The sequence below is a fragment of the Ciona robusta genome, chromosome 9, assembly GCF_009617815.1.
Source record: "Ciona robusta chromosome 9, ASM961781v2".
Taxonomy (NCBI): domain Eukaryota; kingdom Metazoa; phylum Chordata; class Ascidiacea; order Phlebobranchia; family Cionidae; genus Ciona; species Ciona robusta.
Genome location: NC_143243.1, coordinates 3,681,481 through 3,700,073, shown reverse-complemented (window position 1 = coordinate 3,700,073; position 18,593 = coordinate 3,681,481). Strand labels below are relative to the sequence as shown.

General features: G+C 36.5%; 1 protein-coding gene and 1 non-coding gene across 2 annotated transcripts; both read right to left on the bottom strand.

The window, feature by feature from the left end:
* Nucleotides 1-749: 749 nt before the first annotated feature.
* LOC149730944 (transforming growth factor-beta-induced protein ig-h3-like) lies at nucleotides 750-17,794 on the bottom strand. Its single transcript, XM_089885568.1, has 13 exons — nucleotides 16,422-17,794; nucleotides 10,029-10,148; nucleotides 9,611-9,705; nucleotides 9,216-9,368; nucleotides 8,775-8,893; nucleotides 7,892-8,099; nucleotides 6,286-6,465; nucleotides 5,632-5,787; nucleotides 5,016-5,155; nucleotides 2,532-2,828; nucleotides 1,883-1,987; nucleotides 1,672-1,810; nucleotides 750-1,390 (listed from the first exon to the last, which is right to left on the bottom strand). Exons 1-13 carry the CDS (start codon nucleotides 17,564-17,566, stop codon nucleotides 1,170-1,172), a joined length of 3,078 nt encoding a protein of 1,025 aa, XP_089741694.1. The 5' UTR covers nucleotides 17,567-17,794; the 3' UTR covers nucleotides 750-1,169.
* Trnap-cgg (transfer RNA proline (anticodon CGG)) lies at nucleotides 5,221-5,292 on the bottom strand. The gene has a single exon. It is a non-coding gene; the product is annotated as a tRNA-Pro (tRNA).
* Nucleotides 17,795-18,593: the final 799 nt, after the last annotated feature.

Below are 18,593 nucleotides of genomic sequence, written 5' to 3'. Positions count from 1 at the left end.
TGTCTGTAACCTAGAGGGAATTGATTCAAGGCTCGTCGCTGCTACCATTGCGGGTGTATGAGACCTTGCGCAAGACACTTAACGACAATTACTCCGACCCAGTAGCCACTAATAGGTTTTTCAAATTAGCATTCATGCATAAAAAATTAAAAAAAACGCAAAAAATAATCACCCGCAATGTAACATATACATGGTAACTGTAACCTGGCACGAGGAGTATGAATACCTATGTTATAAAGACTGTCGTTTTCCAGCCACGCAAAATAAAACTTACATTCATTTATTCATTCATAGCCCGCGGTTAAAAACAGTGTCATTTTCGCCCGTTTTGTTTGAAGAATCAGTGGAATTTTATTGGCAATTTTACTCAACTGTGTGTTTTGTTCCTATAATCCACTGTCACTATTTCACACAAGTAATTAAGATTGGCTCAGGTAATAATAGCAGGTGCTATTTTGAGGTTCGCACTTAACAATTCGTTCTGTTATGCGATAAACGGCGTTTAATTAAAGCTACTTAGGAGAAAATCTTTCAAGGCACTCGATCGTACGATCAAGGTTAGAAATGAAAGTCAGGTCGAAGATTTTATTGATGATTTTATAAGTTAGTTGTTTATGAAATTAAGCTTTTTTTGTCACAGATATATTTTGTCCATCACGAATACAGTGCTGTTTGTTTTACTATGTTCGATTTGTTTCTCCTTATTAGTACTGGTCCATATTCGTATTGTACCACATTACTAAAACAAGTTTAAACGGCTTGGCTCTTTTATTAATTGTATACACGCTATGCTGATACGTAAATATAAACTGCAAAGAAGGTCAACGTTTGATAAAAGTTGACCAAAATTCCCGATGTTTTGGTCGCTTGGCGAAATTTTATCATGCTGGTATGATCGGTGAATACGACACAGTATTTGGGGAAACAGGCGCGTGGTGAGTTACTTAGCGCAGCTTGCGATGCAATAACCTAAGAAGCGGTAAATAAAATAAAAAGTAACAGGTTATGCTGAGCACTGTCCGAGGGACTTTTGCCGTCTTATTGGCAATATGCAAAAAATACAAGCGAAGCAAATAAGAGATACCAGCCTCGTGTTAGCTTGGCGTTAATAGGCACGATGCTTTTACTAGTTGTGGCACTGCCACGTATCACATGACATCATGATGACGTTAATGAAGTAGTTTAAACTTGCGAGGAAGCAGAAGGTTATTGATGGCATGGATGACTCCGTTGCTAGCTTCAATGTCGGACTCCGTCACTTTTGCTCGAAGTCTTTTTCGCTTTCTACCAAGAAAAATACCTCTTTTCTTTGGACAAGTGAATACGGATCCACCGAGGTGGGTACGATGGCGGTAGGATCTCTGCTGGAGTTTATCAGAACAACTAAACCCTGAAATTTAGACACATTTTTTTGATAATAAATGACACATACTTTTTCGTTAAAATTTAATTTCGTGAATATTGTAACCGGCGACGTGGAACAGTCTTTTTTATATAGATCACGTCTCTAACGCACAGTTGATGGGTTCAAGGCTTGGCGGTGCTGCTATTGTGAGCGTATACATGTTTCTTTGGGCAAGACGATAAAACACAAATGTTTTAACCCAGCGGTTCCAGAGAATATTTTGAACATGCAGAGATATGGTAAGATAATGAACAAAACGTGCTCACCCGATATTAAATGGAATCGAATGACTCGAGTCAGAAGTTGACGTTTCCTGAATAAACGGTTGCGAACATGTCTAGGGATTCGTTCAAAGGCTGCGTTGCTTGGAGCAAAAAATGTGAAGTCACCGTCACCATCTAAAATCTATGAGAACATTAAGATTAAAATATGTGCCTCGACCATGTTATTCTACAGACGACTTTAAAACACAATTACCCGCTGCATTTTTGTGATTCTAATTGCAGATATAATGATTGAGAAGTTTGTGTTCGTCGAGTACATCAGCGTTGTTAGAATGGAACCAATTGGTGGGTGTAGAACCTTAGAATGGGAAATGTATCAATTCTACATGTCTGACAGCTTATTTCTTTTGCATATATTAAAACGGAGTAAGATGGAATACGGTTAGCACCTAAACTTAATATTTCCTGATTTTGTTTTTAGCAATTGACAACGCTCTTTTAGAGTCGGGATGGGGAGTTATGGTTATGTTGTGCTGTGGGTATTCTTTGTTTACTATCATGTTCTATCGTATACGACCTAATTATTGGTTTTGCAAATAGGATTGAACTTTAAATTTTGGTTCATGTAATCATGGAAAACTTAAGTAGCTTTTTAAATTAGGCTTTAAAGTTTGAGGCAGAAAATAGTTTTCTCTTATAAGCGAACTTAAAAAGAGTGCGCTAGTACAGTGTATAAGGAGAAACACCCACAAAGATTGAAATAACCAGGAAGGTTAATTAGAGACAATTATCAATGAACCTTTACAGTGTGGTAGACTGTATATAACTAGATGATGTTGATTTGCGTTGCGCCATGCTATGTTAGAATGTCGATTATATTTGCTACAATATGCTTGACTTACCTTGTCTACTACAAGCATAACGCCGTTACACGGTTGGGAAGATTGACGGATTAATCTTGAACACTGGAGACCAGTGGCGCTTGTGCGCACGGCACGACGTTGACCATTCTGTCGTATTCTACGAACCCTCACATACCGAGTGATTCGTATTGTCATTGGTGGGTTCAAAGTTTCCAATGCATCATGTGATTGGAGGTCGTCCGACGTCACAATGCGAGGTATCACGTGGTACATGAGAACGTTACGTAGGTGGTCAGCGTCAAGCAGAAGTTTTGTCTTTTCCAACGAACTCAGCTTCTAAATAAACGAAAACATCTTATATTGGTAAAAGGTGCAAATATACCTTCAACACGGTGATAGCACTAGTATGCTCTTTATATAGTAGGGTGGGAAAAGATGGGACACTTTGTCAGACTAGACTTTTTTTTGTCTTATAAAAACTAGTTTTAGTTTTGTAAAAAAACACTAAGATATAAATGAAGAAAATAGACAGGGGTCAATATGACTTTAATTTGAGATAAAAACAACAACAAAAATACCGGTTTAACGTTATATATATAAAGTTTACATGGCAAAGAAACTAGCACGGCCTGTTAAACTCGGTAGGTTAACTACAAGTTGTAGAATACTGGTAATGTAAATATATTTCAATTTAGAGTCCCATCTTCCCCCACATTGTAGTTTTGTATGTTTTCATTGCCAAACTTTGAAAGATTTGCTTTTAATTTAGTAATTTATACCTCAGGGGGTTTTAACTATAAGATACTGATATAATAAAAATATAATATTTTGAAAATATATTCGAAATGTGGTCATTTGCACTTGGTGATAATTTATAAGAAGTAGCTTGTACCAAAACAGAGTAGTAATACCCAATTTGTAGCAAAAATAAAAACTTTATCAAGAGTTATTATCAATTTTCTGTTATTACAAGTTTATATACATTTGTAGGATACAATATTTATCCATTGAAGTTCGAACATTACACATTGTCGTTCTGCAATAATATAATGTATAGGTAACATGTTAAAAACTATAGCAGTAGGGCAAGAAAGATGAGAATGTTTAGACCTTATTTTCAAAGTGTACAGTATTATTTCGTGTTATTTACGTATATTCATATTTATAAATACGCTTAATAATCAAAATTAACAATGATTTTAAACTATCCCATCTTATCCTGTGTGTTTTCAAATTTGTAAACTTTCACCTGTTGTGCGGATCGCTAAATAACTCCTCGTGTGTATTATTATATTTTATTTAATTGGTGTCAATTAATAAAGGAATGATAGTACTAATTCGTGGTATTACCCCAAAATCGTCATCTATTTTGATTTTGGAAATATTTGGCAATATGTGCTTAAGTGTCCCATCTTCCCCCATTGTACTCTACAGTAGGTTGATGTAAGTAGACACATGCTTCCATAAGACATGCTTCTAACCTCTTTTGTTATTCCATTTGTTAGTAAATAAAGAATGTTTACAGAATTATATAACCATTGTTTATTCTTTTATTAATAATGCCTAAACCATTTTGTTTGGAATTTTTGCATTAATATTTTAATCCATATCAGTCTACAAACAGTCGCGTATTGGAAGACTACTGCCACATTTAAAAATAGGACATATTTGGTAGTGGTCCAAAGATTTAGTGTTTGAGGTCGGAGGTTAAAAACACTTTATTAAAAATGTGGGAAACGGTGGTTCCCAAAAGAAAACATAGTGGGCCTATTATCGTTTCCCACTTTGACAGCTGTGTTTCCGTGTTGTCATCTTGGCTACAGTGCTTAATAAATCGTAATCACTTAGTTGCCATAACAGCGTCTAGCTGTATCGTATATTCACCGTAGTTTATAACAAGTAAGTGGTATTGGTGTAAGTTACAATACAAAGGTCGCGGGAAAGGAGTTCGTCGTGTGGTTTGTAAACATGTGCCGCGTTGTATATTTAACTGAAACCATGTGCCAATCCACAGACCACGAAGCTATCATGGCAAAGTGACCGTTTCAAAACAAACAGCTGTCTGGAATCTTATACCGATATGAGTGTAACATAACCCTTCGTCTGCATTAGAGGCGAAGTAATAGGATTAGCTAAACAGGAGCTACCAATGTGACTTATGAGCAAATTATGATAGAATGAGAATTTTGAAGCCGGTATACGTAAGATGATATAGGCTATACCGATACAGCTTATGCAGACACCAACACCGGATTAAAAGTTCATTTGGAGAAACTAAAGATACCAACATCGTTTATATCCGGTCTGGTTGGCACTAACGAGGTAAGAGACATCAAACACGCAAAAGTAGAAAGATTATGGCCAAATCGACATTTAGCGTATCCCGTATTTTATGAATGCAAGGACATGCAACAAAGCACTTGTCGACGTATTAATAAACGTCATATTTTATTACGATAGAAAAGAAACAAAAGAGATAGGTACTCTACATTCTTTCATTACATTTTAAATCGAGAAACTAACCTTAAAAGCTTTATTTACTGGAGCTATCAAAGTGAAGTTGCTGCCTGTGGCGAGAGAAGTTCTAATTCCCGCAGTATCGAACATGCTGATAACTGTGGATAGTTGTCTATCACTTTCCAGCACATCAAGTACTGACGAAACTAAGAAAAGGTAAAACGAAAATTAAATTATTAAAAGTTCAATTTTTCTAGTATAAATTATAATCGGGCTCGTCCGGGAATTGAACCCGGGACCTCTCGCACCCGAAGCGAGAATCATACCGCTAGACCAACGAGCCACGCTCCAAATCGCTGTGAACAACGACTATATAGAACAACACGATTCTGTAACTGTCGCGGCATGTTTACTTATACTGTATTAGTATTTTGAGAGTTGAAATTATGCTTATTTGTTTGTAATATTTTTGTTTGGCTCGATTCTAATTACTGGGACCGATAATAACACTGTTTCGTGGTAAATTTGGTATTTTAATTTGTACCCTATAATGCAACCCAAAACTCATGTTCACAAACGCTAAAGCAAATAAAGATTAGTGTATAAATTATTCCATACCTTTCTGTTTTTTAAGAATCAAAATGCGATTTTAATATTATGCTATTAAAACAAATGGGATCACCTGCAACTGGTTTCAACACAGAGTCAATGACGTGTACCACTCCATTTAAGGCCATGACGTCATGAGAGGTGACCTCAGCGGTGTCGACGTAAACTGCACCATCGTGAAAAACGGTGAGATTTTTACCATAGAGTGTTGTGTAGTTCTTCTCATAAACTGAAACAATATACATAACCTATAATCTGTGTGTTTTACGAATCGTAATCTAAACGTAGAGCTCCTCGTAATCGTAATCTAAACGTAAAGCTTCCGCCACAAATTTAACGGCCGGCCTAAATACACCACGACACTGGAACACCGTATACCTAAATAAATGAATTAAACTTACAAAGACATACTTTATATTTACGCTGCCATTGCATTTAATTGTTTTGTTAAGGCAGTAGCATGTACTTAACACCAGGTACCTCCGGGTACCGAGGCAGGTTTGCAACGCACCATACGTAATGGCCAATTTTATTTTTATATTATTTTATTTGCGTCGTGGTGTTTGCGTGGATGCATAAATAAATAAAAGATGTATCTTTGAGTTATTTAATTCGAAAAGTTCAGTAGTGCTACAAATTCATCTGATTGAGTAGAATTATATTATTTAACCAAGGAAACGGATATGCAAAAAAAATTAAGCAAATATATTTAAAACTTTAGACTCACCATCAACTGCGGGAGTACAAAACACGTGACTTAAAATGTGGTTACGCGCCAATGCGTTCAAGCAGTTGCCAGGTTGATTGTTTATTGAAGCGTCTATAAAAGCTTGATTGGTCGGAGCAAATAAAGTGAGGTTATTACTCGGATCCCGAAGTAGATCATCCAAACCCGCATTCCTCATCACTGTAACATATATAGTGCAGAGGATGAGAGGGAAGTGTTTTTATTAACTTTTCTCAACCCTTTGGTAGTAAACAAAAAATAATACAGAATTTTATATCCGTGGCCCCAAGAATCTAATAGAGCCTTTTTATTTGTTTAATGCATGATCAATAAATGTGATATTTGTTTGCAAAAGGTATCTGATCTTATTCCATAGCGCTATAGCTATAAATGTGGAAGCCGTGAGATTACAGGGTTTTGTGGTACCGCTTTCCTGTTAGTGCTATATAGTAGATATTGTGTATTGACTTCCGAGGTTGCGTGCTCTTGGACTAAACCCCTCTATATGTAGACTTTTCGGAGTCTTTAATACTGACTGCTATTTATCAAAAATTTTTTTGTCTTTTTCAACACGACTATAACTCGTACAGTATACGTCGGTAGTATACGTCACACAATGAGAAATATAGCACTCAGTGGTTCTATAGATTGGTTAGTATATTGTATATGTACTATTAGTAATCAGGTTTTCGGGTTATTCTTAGTTAAAACACATACATAAACACTCGTTATGGCGGGCCAACAGTGACGCTGAAATTATAAACGTAATCACTGTTGTGTCCATTGCCAAGTCAATACATGTATTGAGTAGATCATGATTACTTCATCATAGGAAATTCAACAGTAAGCACGCGATCTTATTTGGTAACTTTTCTGAAACATTTTTTAACAACACTGCGTGTTAAAGACTCGCATTTTTGTTTGATGCCGTTTTGCAATCTTGTTAATGGGAATATGTTACTTTTTTGGCTCAAGTGTCTTCTGGCTTAACGCTCAAATTGAGAACGATTGTAGTGGTCTAATCAAAACGAACAAATCCAACATAATTGTTTAAAAAAATGCATTATACCGAATTTAACTTTGAAGAGCTTTCAAAAGGTCGAGTTAATTGACTGAACAAACTCAAACCACGAGGATTAAGTACAAAGTTGTCGAGTGTATTCTCAGACCGAGTTTCCGACTTTGCTACAAAAGTTATTTATGTTGTCTCGTTGACGACTTTTTTCGGCAAAAAATCCTTCCTCCCTGTCTGTGCGCTTAACGTTACAAAACCACTTGTAGAGTATACCTTGCTTTTACAATAACTTTCTCCCACGTATATCACCTTGGTATGCAAGATGAAAGTCTCCAAAATATGGTTAAAATTCCTTTCAAGTTGATGTATCTCGTTACCTGGTGGTCTTGACTTATTATTGGATAATTTGTTTCAAATTTGCAACAGCCATCCATTTTCGCGTATTAATAAATATAGATAAATGGGTGTTGCTATTATGATGGAAACGTAAGGTTGAAGGGTCAATCCACAGTACGTTTGATATTTTGCCGACAACACACAACTTCACATCAAAGTAATTTGCAACTCTTAATTAGTGGAAAACTTCTTTACCTGAGATTAGAGTGGAAAACTTTTCCGGTTGCAAGGCGATGACATCATAAATCGTTCCAGGAACTTCGTTGATGACGTCATTGATAAAATGAACAACCGAGTTATCGTTTGTGACGTCACGAGCGGTTATTTTCCTGCAGTTTACTGTCATCGTCTCCTCGAAATCGGAAGGAAAGAAATTTATTCTAATTTGGTTGCCGGATACTGCCTGTAAAAAAAGTTTTTAAAATAGATCAAGGAGTTGCGAAGACGGAAGTACAGTAAGAATTTCAATGTTAATTGTAAAAAAATCTCTAACTTTTTAAATTCGGCAACGAAAAATGGTAGTATAAAAAAAACGGGGTGTAAATTTCCACGTTTGGTCTGATCGCGTGGCCTGCCGGATGGAGGACGAAACGTCGGAAATGCACTACTTTTTTATACCAGACGAGCCGTTGAAAGAATCTTTACACTATACCAGTTAACAGGAAAGTAATTGTCAATTACTTGATAGTTATAATTTTAAATTTGACAATTAATTCTGAAATTTGTGAGTATAAATTATAACTTTATTTCTATCGATATTAAACAATACATGCAAGACCTAACAATTAAAACACGTGGAAATGATCATGGCAAAAAACAAGAACAACTTATAAGGTAAAATGAGTCAAACAAAAGTATAAATATAATAATGCTGAATTATAAACCCAAAGCCTCAAGACTCCGTAGTTAATTGATCAAGAAGACCGTCAATTGATAAAAATACGATCAGCAGGAAATATGGGTCTTAGGTGCTTTTGGTATCTCATCTTACCTCACGGTACTATACGAAACGTTTACAATATATTTTACCAACAACTGCACGATATATAAACAATTAAGCAATATTGTAAATCATTACTTGAAATGTTTGGTCGTTTTTGATTTGTGTGGATAATAACTTTTGATCTGGGATCACGTGGTTTTCAAGAAATTGTTCTACTTGATAACTGTCGTCACTTCCGTTTTGGAAAGAAAGCGCTAAAAATATTTAAAGATAAAAATAGTATATGATCAATGCTTTGACCCATTTAAATACACATGTCTAGAGATTAAAAAAATCACCTACAAAGTAATATATATACGTGCTAACTCGTAAGCTGGCACGGGATGTGGGAAACAGAACACCCGTTTTATACAGACTCAGTCGTTTTCCGGCAACGCGGGAATAAAGCAAGTTACTTTCATTATACGCAATATTCGAAACTGCGAAACAAAAATAAATTATGTTTCAGTGTTTAACTCAGGTAGCTTGTCTAAATCAAATTAAAATGTTTATATTAAAGATTGTTAAATGACTTACTTCTAGATACGACTTCATCGTTTGGCATGAATATTGTTAAAAACTGTGGCTGTATTTCTACTTGGCGTCTTACAGCTAATGCATCTGCATGTGTAAGTCTGTTCACCCAATTCGTGTCCGAGGATACGATATTGCTTGGACGGTATATGCTACCTGTAATGCACTCGGTTTACTTTGCAACTTCTTTTCCAGTATAGTAGGATGGGGTAAGGACATACGATAAAAAGCTGGTAAACAAAGAATGCTTATTGAACTACGTAACCGTAGCCTTACGACTTTGTGAATTGATAAAAATTCAACAAGGAAATATGGAATAGGTGCTTGCGGTATTTCATCTTACCCCACGGTAGATATGTTTGTACATATATGAATTATATTTTGTAATAACAACTTACCACGTACGCATGCCTTTCGCTTTAAGTTGAGAGTGTATCCCTCACAACACTCGTATATTATGATTTTCCGTGGCGCCCTGATACCAGAACCAAACCTGAGAAACAAGATACAGAGTACATTTCTTAATAAAACGAATATAAGCGTTCAAGATTACGCAAAACTTTTAAATAAGAAGTATATAGGACTTTAATTATGGGGTAAAACGGGATATCGATAGCACCTATATTCTACATTTCCTGGTTGTTCTTTTACAATTACCAACACTTAAAAATTTGGTAAACCTTTCGATTATATTTTAGAGTCGGTACCTTTTCATGACATTTGAGCATTTCTTACCAAAACACAAATTCTGATTTTTTTGTTAGTATGCTTCTTTATTTTATACACGCAGTTATACAAACTTGGTAATTTACGTACTTCTCGGTGCAAATGTATTGTGCGTCTTCTTCCACGCATGTTTCAACCACATTAATTCGTTTCATGATTTCTTCCCCGAGTCCGTACAGGCCACCAATTTCCTCCAGACAAACGTGATCCCTGTAAATGCAATGAATATATGACACAGTATCCACATATTTTAGGGGAGATTCGTTAGATTTATGTTATTGCCTATAGGTAGCAGCAACAGTTTAGTTTATCCCAAAAATCTGTCAATTTTTAAACCTCCTTATGAATGTTAGACTACACATCAATGCATCAGTTCGAACTCGAGCTGGTGGTTTTGGAGTCAATTTTATGGGCCAAAGTTACTTAGTCGGGTGTATCTAGTTACCAGCTCCGCACACTTAACTGGTTAAATGAAAACACGAGTGGTGGCCACGGCTGTAGAAGCAACACCATGACCTTTAAGGTCAAGTCACAGTTTCGTTGCGAAAATAGAATTTTAATAAACGTGGGAGCCAGTAGCAGATGATGGTTTTAAGTCAATTTTGACCACACGCGGTATCTGCTAATACTTTGTATGACATCGCTTTCTTTTGAAGCATAATCTTGTTAACCAATTATTTGCTTGCTCTTTTGCGAGAACTCGTTACACAAATAACCGATCTTCCACACAAGACATGGAACGAATTGATATTTTGCACTTTTGCGATATGAACAAAAGCTGTTGCGGGATTTTGCTCGACAGCAAGGCTTATAGCGAAAATTGGTAAGAGATTTATAACATTAAACCTAGTAAAGGGTTTTGTTTTAATTTGATTTAGAAATATACCTTAAATGTATTAACATAACACATAAGAATTGCAACCTCAGTGATTTAGAAATACTTTCCCAAATATACAAACATTTAATCAATCATATTCGCTGCAAAGATGAAAAAAATATTGGTAGCAACAGAAGAATTATATTACGTCATTGACTTACAATAACCCAGCACACCTTACACTGGCACGGGTTAAAAGCTTGTCGTTGTATCGACAGCTGGATTATGAACATACATGCCAAAGTAAACAAAATTAATTTCGAGTAGCTTAATTTCTTACTAAGCAATAACCATAAGCTTATTTTAAACTTAACCATAAGCTTATTTTAAAACGGCTTTGTAGTTTTTAGAGCCATTTTAATATTTCTATGATTTCAAGCGAAGTGGTTAGATGGTTAATAAATTAGGATCGATCCTTATGTCCGGTGGATGTGAACATATAGTATATATACTTACGTGTATATTACAAAGTATACGTTGTACAACACCAAAAGTGGTACGAATGTGGAGATGTTAACATTAGATCAAATTATTTGCAAAATGAAAATCATATTCATACATTTTAACTGTTTGTTGTATTTTACAACTTCACAACTTTTCGGCCCATTTGGTAGAAAACGAAAAACAATTAAAGAATTATTATAAAGACCGTATACCCATATATGACCACGACTCCCATAGACCGTTGGTAGTTCTTGAAAACACATCAAGATATTTGGATATTACGTACTAAAGATGTCCCATCTCCCCCACTGTACTATACATCTGGTTCTTATGGCAGCCTTTGTTAGCATTTTTACCCGTTTGTTAATTACACTTAAAATATTTTATTTACAAGAAGTAAATCGCAATTAAAAAGAAAATTGTTTTAAAGTTTGCAAATCTTTTTACCACATATTTAACGTGCACGTGACTTTAAATATTCTTAAACTTTGAACTAGACTTCACCACAAACTTCGATGTTTTTATTGGTTTATCGACTGAGAGTTAACGCAACAAGGTGAACGCGGTTTAGTGATTTGTTTGATGTCGATTTAAAACTGTCGCCCACGAATTTAGCGAAGCAATGAGCCGAGACATTTTAAAGGCTCACTGTTAGCCTGCATGGTGGACAACCACAGCCTGCGGTATCCTTCCTCGCTGGTCGTAAGGGCTGTACCTACATTATAGTTTAGGCGCGTCAACCTAATATGTTTAGGTCGCGAAACCGTAGTTAAAACAAACAAAATATCAAATTTCTTAAGATGGTTTGTTCACAAAAGAAGGTGTTTGATAGTAACTATCAATCATTTCTTTGTTCGGTATTCGTGTGAAAGTTTCATTGAAAAATATTCAGACATTATCTTTCCAAGTTTAAATTAAAACGTCGAATTTGTGTGGCTCGTGTCAACAATAAGGCCACGTTTTGAAACCTGCTTTGGTATTTTCTTTCATTACCATAGGAGACGTTTATTCGTACTAAGATCACAGAGGTAGATAACACGATCGGATTTTGGCGTAATCGTTAAGATATTCTTTTTTGTGATTGATAGACATGAGAAAACATTTCGTCATTTTTTGCAAGAGCTTAATCCTATTCGTGTGCATAACCCGTGGCTACGGTTGAGTGGTGTCGGGTTTTCATCTAAGACGTCGGGTATAGCTTCACACAGACCAACGTCTCAGGTTTGTTTATTTTAGTCCGGTTTGTGTTTCGGTCATTATGGCGATGGAATGCACACCATGCTGGACGATAAAGCACATATGAACAATATTAAGCGAGATAGCAAGAAATAACAAACATCTAAACTTGACATTTGGTGTGCGGGAACTAAACCCTATGCTGTTGCGTAAACGTGGCATTAAACATAATTCGATCTGCACTACGTGGTTGCTTGGGGCTTTAAGATGCAATGAATGCCGCAAGATGTACTTTCTTGCCAAAATATAAGACATAGCAAGTATAAAGACATCTTACTCGGTTGGGTTTGCATGGGTGGGCTTGGCAAAATTTGCGTGGTTTTATGCGGTTTTGTTCGAGCGAGGTAGCTTAGATATGGTCGATGATTGACGTGAGAAGCAATCAAACCTCCCGACGAAGGAATATGAACATCGGTGAATAAGTGTTGTGGACATACGAGCCAAGAAGGTTGATGAAATGTCATGGGACGATAGACTATACAAGTTCTGATATGAAGGCCGATTATGTGCCACAAATAAACCGCATTAGAATAATGGAAGGTTGTTTAAATAATCAAACAACAGTCATTGTTGCGACCACAAGGTTAACAACGGATGTCAAGTCCTTATGTCAGTACTTAAAATCGGGAAAAGCATTCTCTCCTAACACAAGCCATTGTTACATAAAATCATAGCGATTTACTTTTATTTGCTTCATAAAAAGGTGTTGTGACTCAGGAACGAAAAGTTAAATTTCACTTTAAATAATATAAGATAAGTAATAAACCGTTTGTCTTGTTGTGGGATAAATTCACAACTATTTATAAATATTCAAACATCTACCGGATGTACAATGTTACATATGTGACGTCACAGTGGCGTTTGTTCGACATGGGGAACGTATTGAATATCATGCCGAATGTCCCACGTGAATAACATATGTGTTGGCATGAATACGCACTTAAAGCATCAGCATAACTAAGATGGAAAATATAGAAAAACTTTCGGAAAATTGAAAATGTTTAATTTTGCAACTGCGTGGAATGTTACGTCACAATTTGAAATTCTAAAGTTTTAAGAAAGTTCACGCTCGAGCACTTATGACGTAAAATTATCCGGTTTGAAATTTGAAGATGACAGTAATCGGTAAATCGCTTCAGTTTTTGCAACGAGCGCTTACACGCGAAAACAAAGCTCTGGTTGTCCGAGGTCGTCGGTTTAGTAAATATAAACATCCTCACAGGCAACATTACCGTAAGGTAAAAGCACGACTGTGGCGTTGATAAATGTCGTTTTCCACAAAACTACGTGAATAAAATGTCTTAATAGAAAATTTTGGACGCAGTGAAACGTTCATTACATTTAACAAATCCTATTATTATTACACGTAAACTTGTTCAAACCTGTAAACAAAATGATATCGATCACGCTATTTTAACTTAATAACTGTAATTAGTGGTGATGATATGACAAAGAACCTAAATTTCAAAAAGATTAACTTCGGATATGGTTTGTAATTGTAGTATTCCGATCTACCAAGTACGAAATACGAGAGGAACTCTTACTTATTATATCCTAGCATGGGATATTGTGCCTGACGACTTGTTTGTCTGTGGTTCTTTTAAGTTTACCAAACAGAGATTAGCATTACTTGCAAATGTGCGGTTTTGGTTCGCGTAACCGCTTATGATTCATGTATGGTGTAATAAACAGTTTTCAACGATTATGGTTAACAACTTTAGACTGTAAAATTTAAGTAGTTTTATTTTATTGGTTACAAAGCTACAACTAAAGATTCATTTTTTGGGATTTAAAACATTGAGGTAGACCACCCATTAAACTGACTGGTAATTTGTAATACGGCTAAGAACAAGTAGATCCTTATCTACCGACGTTTGTGTTTTGTTTGCACAGTTTGTTTCACAAATATACTTTATCCACGTAAGAGCTTAAAGTCGCCCTCCACCCCCCAAACTAACGGTAATTGTGACGTAGAAGTGGTAACTTACATTTCTCACTGAAAATGACGTCATGCATAGCCTGGTCAGCCCCTTTGGGTCAGCCTATCGCACCGATGACAAAACATAACGTCATGTTTAAGGTAAAACAGCTCATCTATTTACCGCTACAGCATAAAAGCTATTTTAGTTAAAGCTATCAGAACATAAGCCGTTTAATCTAAAATAAACCAACGCATTGGTCAGTGTAGGTTATTATAGGCCTGTAGGGTTTTATAACCGCAATACGTTGTAAATTACATACACAGAGTGTTAACTGTTTACAGTTTGTTAATGGGCTTAAAGATCCGTTAATTTAACAGGAATTTACTCAGAACCACAAATATCTGGTACGTGGTAAACACTTTGTAAATATTAACCGTAAGAGGTTGGTTTAAACTACTGTAGATTAGCGAAAAAGTCCGCAGAAGTTGCAAGAGACAAGGAAACCAAATTCTGTTTTAATGAGACAGAGCCTTAGATTGCTGTCACTGACTCATGGCTACGACCCTTCAACAATTTCACACTGATTCATGTTCCCCACAGCTTTATGCTTGCTGTTGTTTCCCCTCTCTGTGAACAACCATGAGAGCTCAAGGAATTAAAAAAATAAACTTGGCTAGGTTCAAGCAGCAAATCGAGGTCGGCTGTGCTGCAACGACACGGGTGTCGCCAGAAATATGATTACTTGGGCAAAGTTGACAGGAAATTATGTCTACCAAATTTCTCAGCCAAATGCGTTTGAATGGGTTAATTTAAGGGCACTTTCATTTTCGTTCAGTTCTTTTTTTTCATAAATTGCTTATGACTGCCCGTTTGGAAGTCTTAGTTCTTTATTTCTGGCGTTGTCTGCATTAGTAACACGTCGTTGCTATTTTAGGTAGGATTGCCACTGCGGGAGGGTTATTGATAACCAACTGCCAACTTAGCGTCCAAATTTAATTTCTATTGATTTGTGGATTACTTTGAAAATCGACATTATGTCGAAACTGTTAACTCTTTATTGGCGCAATATTTATGAAGCGTTAGCACATATGACATCAAATATACTACAGTGTTAGCAAATATGACGTCATATATACTTCGTGGGGGGTTCTCTAAGCTGCCGAGATTTACTGGCTTTTGATTGGCTCTCGCTTGTTTTATATCGAGTTAACGATTATTGATATTTCACTAGGTCAAATACGGTTTGTTTTCAAACAATGGATTTATGTTACGTCATAATGGACATAACGTTTAAGATTTATCGAAACATAATGTGCCTTTATTCACGTAATAACTCAATGCATTTGACACATTAACGTGGGAACAGTGGTCATCAAAAACATATAGCAATTTCTTTCTTTTAAAAGCCAATTTTCTAACATTTTGTCTGTAAAAATAACTCGACTTTTTTCCGAAGATGTTTAATGTCCTCACGTACGTTTCTTATTGTATTCCGGCTAATTTGGTTAAAAGTTGGAACATGTATTAGTCGATTTTTATTTTAATGTAATTGTAAACCTTGCCTAGGATTTTTATAGTTGGTATTTATTCCCTAGCGAATGACAAACTCGTAACACGAATTTGTGCTTGTACGTCCTTGTACATGGTGTTGTAAAACTAGTACAGCGAACCACAAATAAGTAAAACTAAATTAGCCGACTTGTCTAAGTGGGGTTGGTTGTTCGGGCTCAGGTGATTATCTAATCAGAGGTTCGTCGCGCTTGAAAACGCACGTGCGAGCCAACAGTATTTACACGCGGGTAGTCGTTGAAACACATTTGTTGTATCGAAACTTAACTGTGACATTTACATTACAGCTTTCGTGCAGACTAGAATGTTTACTGCCCACTTTCGTTTGCCTTGACAAGTCGGATTAACCGACCCAGTTACGCTATGCTGATATAAAACCGTACAGCGCCTAAGTGCTCGCAATAAAACACAATAAATTGATAAAACGTTACTTACCCTTTCCACCATCGTACTTTATGCCCAGATGTATCTCGACGGTTCGCTGTCGCCGTTTTATTTCCTGAAATACCGGCCTCATTTTCAGTCTCGTTTGTCGGCGTTTTAACAATTCGCACTTTGAATCCAGTGCCAATATTTGTCAAAAGCTGCCGTGCCTCGCTTACCGATGTGGTGCGAATTTTCAGCACGGCAGTGGACGATGGGTGTGTAGGGTTGTTAACCCTGGGGCCAACTGTGTCTTTAATAGTTTGTGATGTGTGTGGTTCGGTGGGCCGGGTCAGAACGCGGCTGGTTGGCGCTTCTGATTTCGATGATAATTTTGTTTGCTTTGGTGTGTTATTGATAGGTGTGATTTTAAACCCAGGAGGAGCAACCAATGTATTGAACCGTCGTCTTGGGGTCATCGGCGTCATTTCCACGGTTTGTTTTGGTTGTTGAATACGATTGGTGTTCACATCTCGTGTTGTTGGTCTTGGTCTATACTTTGATACAACAATTCTTGTCCGTTTTCTAAATGGTTTTCGCACCAAACTGTCAGAAACTGGTATGCCAAATCTCAAGGGATACGGAGACCGAACTCTGCCGTACTTGCGCCGGGATAAGCGCGTAGGTTTGCCGCCAGCAGCGATGCTTTGGACCCGATGTCTTGCTTCAGCGTTGTCCGAAGTGAATTTACGCCCCGGGACACTGTTTCGTTGCACGAATGGCATGACGTGTTTGGTGGGATAAATCAGTTTTGGTGCATTGCTTGGTCTGTATGTTGCTGGCGAGTGAGGGGTAAGTATTTGATATCTATTGTTGCTATTTTTAGCTAAACGATGCACAGGAACTGACTGACGAGTTTGCAGTTGGGTTATCCCAGAAGTTGGAGAATACCTTGTTACTGTAACTGCATCTTGATTTCCGAAAGTACTTATTGGTGACGGAAAAATATGCCTTCTTGAACTAGATATTCTATCCGGGAATTGCAACGGAACTTGACGGCCTGTTAGATGGTTTCTGGAATAGCTGTTGCTTCTTTGTTGATAGACTCTCGCTGACTTGACAAGCAGAAGTGTCACTAAAAGAACTGAAACCACACTATAGCCACGCCAACTCAAACCACTGTGTTTGCTAGACGAGCCCATAACTTTGCGTTCCATCGATGCATTGCTTACCACACTCTACCTTGAGCATCTTTATACGAGAAGAGCTAAGGGCTGAGAAAAAGGCACAGGTGACAAAACTCATGGTTTGTAAGAGGATAAATCGTTGTTCGATATTTTTTAATTTGAATAACCTGTCTGTATAATTCTACCAACACACAGAAATAGTTCAGCAATAAGTATGTATTTGACAACAAGAAACATATATTTTAACTTATTAAGTATTAAAGAACATATTATGTATATTTAAATTTTGATTTTCTATGGAAGTGCGATTAAATATTGATTTATGTGCGTGCTTTAACTTATTTCAATAAATACGTTATATGTTGAGCGTGGTATGTGATTTATATGTGTTTTATACACATATCGTTCATTTTCAACGCCATTGTGATGAATAATCAAAAGCGCAAGTTTTGGACAACCGTTAAAAACTATAAAGAAATGCGAATCTGTCCCGACTTTGATTATATACCTAATAAAACAACATAAGTCGCCTACACCAGTGCTCTTCAACCGGTGTGCACGGTGCACCCTAGGGTGTACCAAAATATTCCAGGGGTGCACCAGTGCAAAAGTGTATACAAGGGTGCATCACAAATTTTAACAATTTTTAGCAATAACATTTATAGGTTTATAATTTTTAACAAATTTACCCTCTTTCCCATAGTTTTTTTATATGAATTATATATCTTGCTTCACTGGGATTTGCAAAACGTCATTAGTTTTACGTTAAAGCAATCAGGAGTGCATAAGTTCGTCGCAACAACTTTTGGTGTTCACCAACCTTAAAAAGGTTAAAGAGTACTGATCCTACACAAAAAAAGAGTTGTATAGTAACGACTCTCTTGCACTACCTATCGGACAACTGTGCATTATAAAGGTTTCGTTTATCTTTGCATGGCAGGGTTACTTTAGGATAAATTCAAAAGGGGAGTAAAGTAAAAAATTTATAACAGGTGTTCGCAGATAGTCCGCCCATATTGCGAGTTATTTTATTCAGCAAACTGCCTAATGCAAGCAT

Coding starts and splice junctions, on each gene's coding strand:
- LOC149730944 (XM_089885568.1), bottom strand. CDS start 17,566: ATGGAACGCAAAGTTATGGGCTCGTCTAGCAAACACAGTGGTTTGAGT. Junction 5,156..5,631: donor TGTGTTGAAACCAGTTGCAG/GTGATCCCATTT, acceptor ACCTTTTCTTAG/TTTCGTCAGTACTTGATGTG. Junction 1,988..2,531: donor TTATGCTTGTAGTAGACAAG/GTAAGTCAAGCA, acceptor TCCCATTCTAAG/GTTCTACACCCACCAATTGG.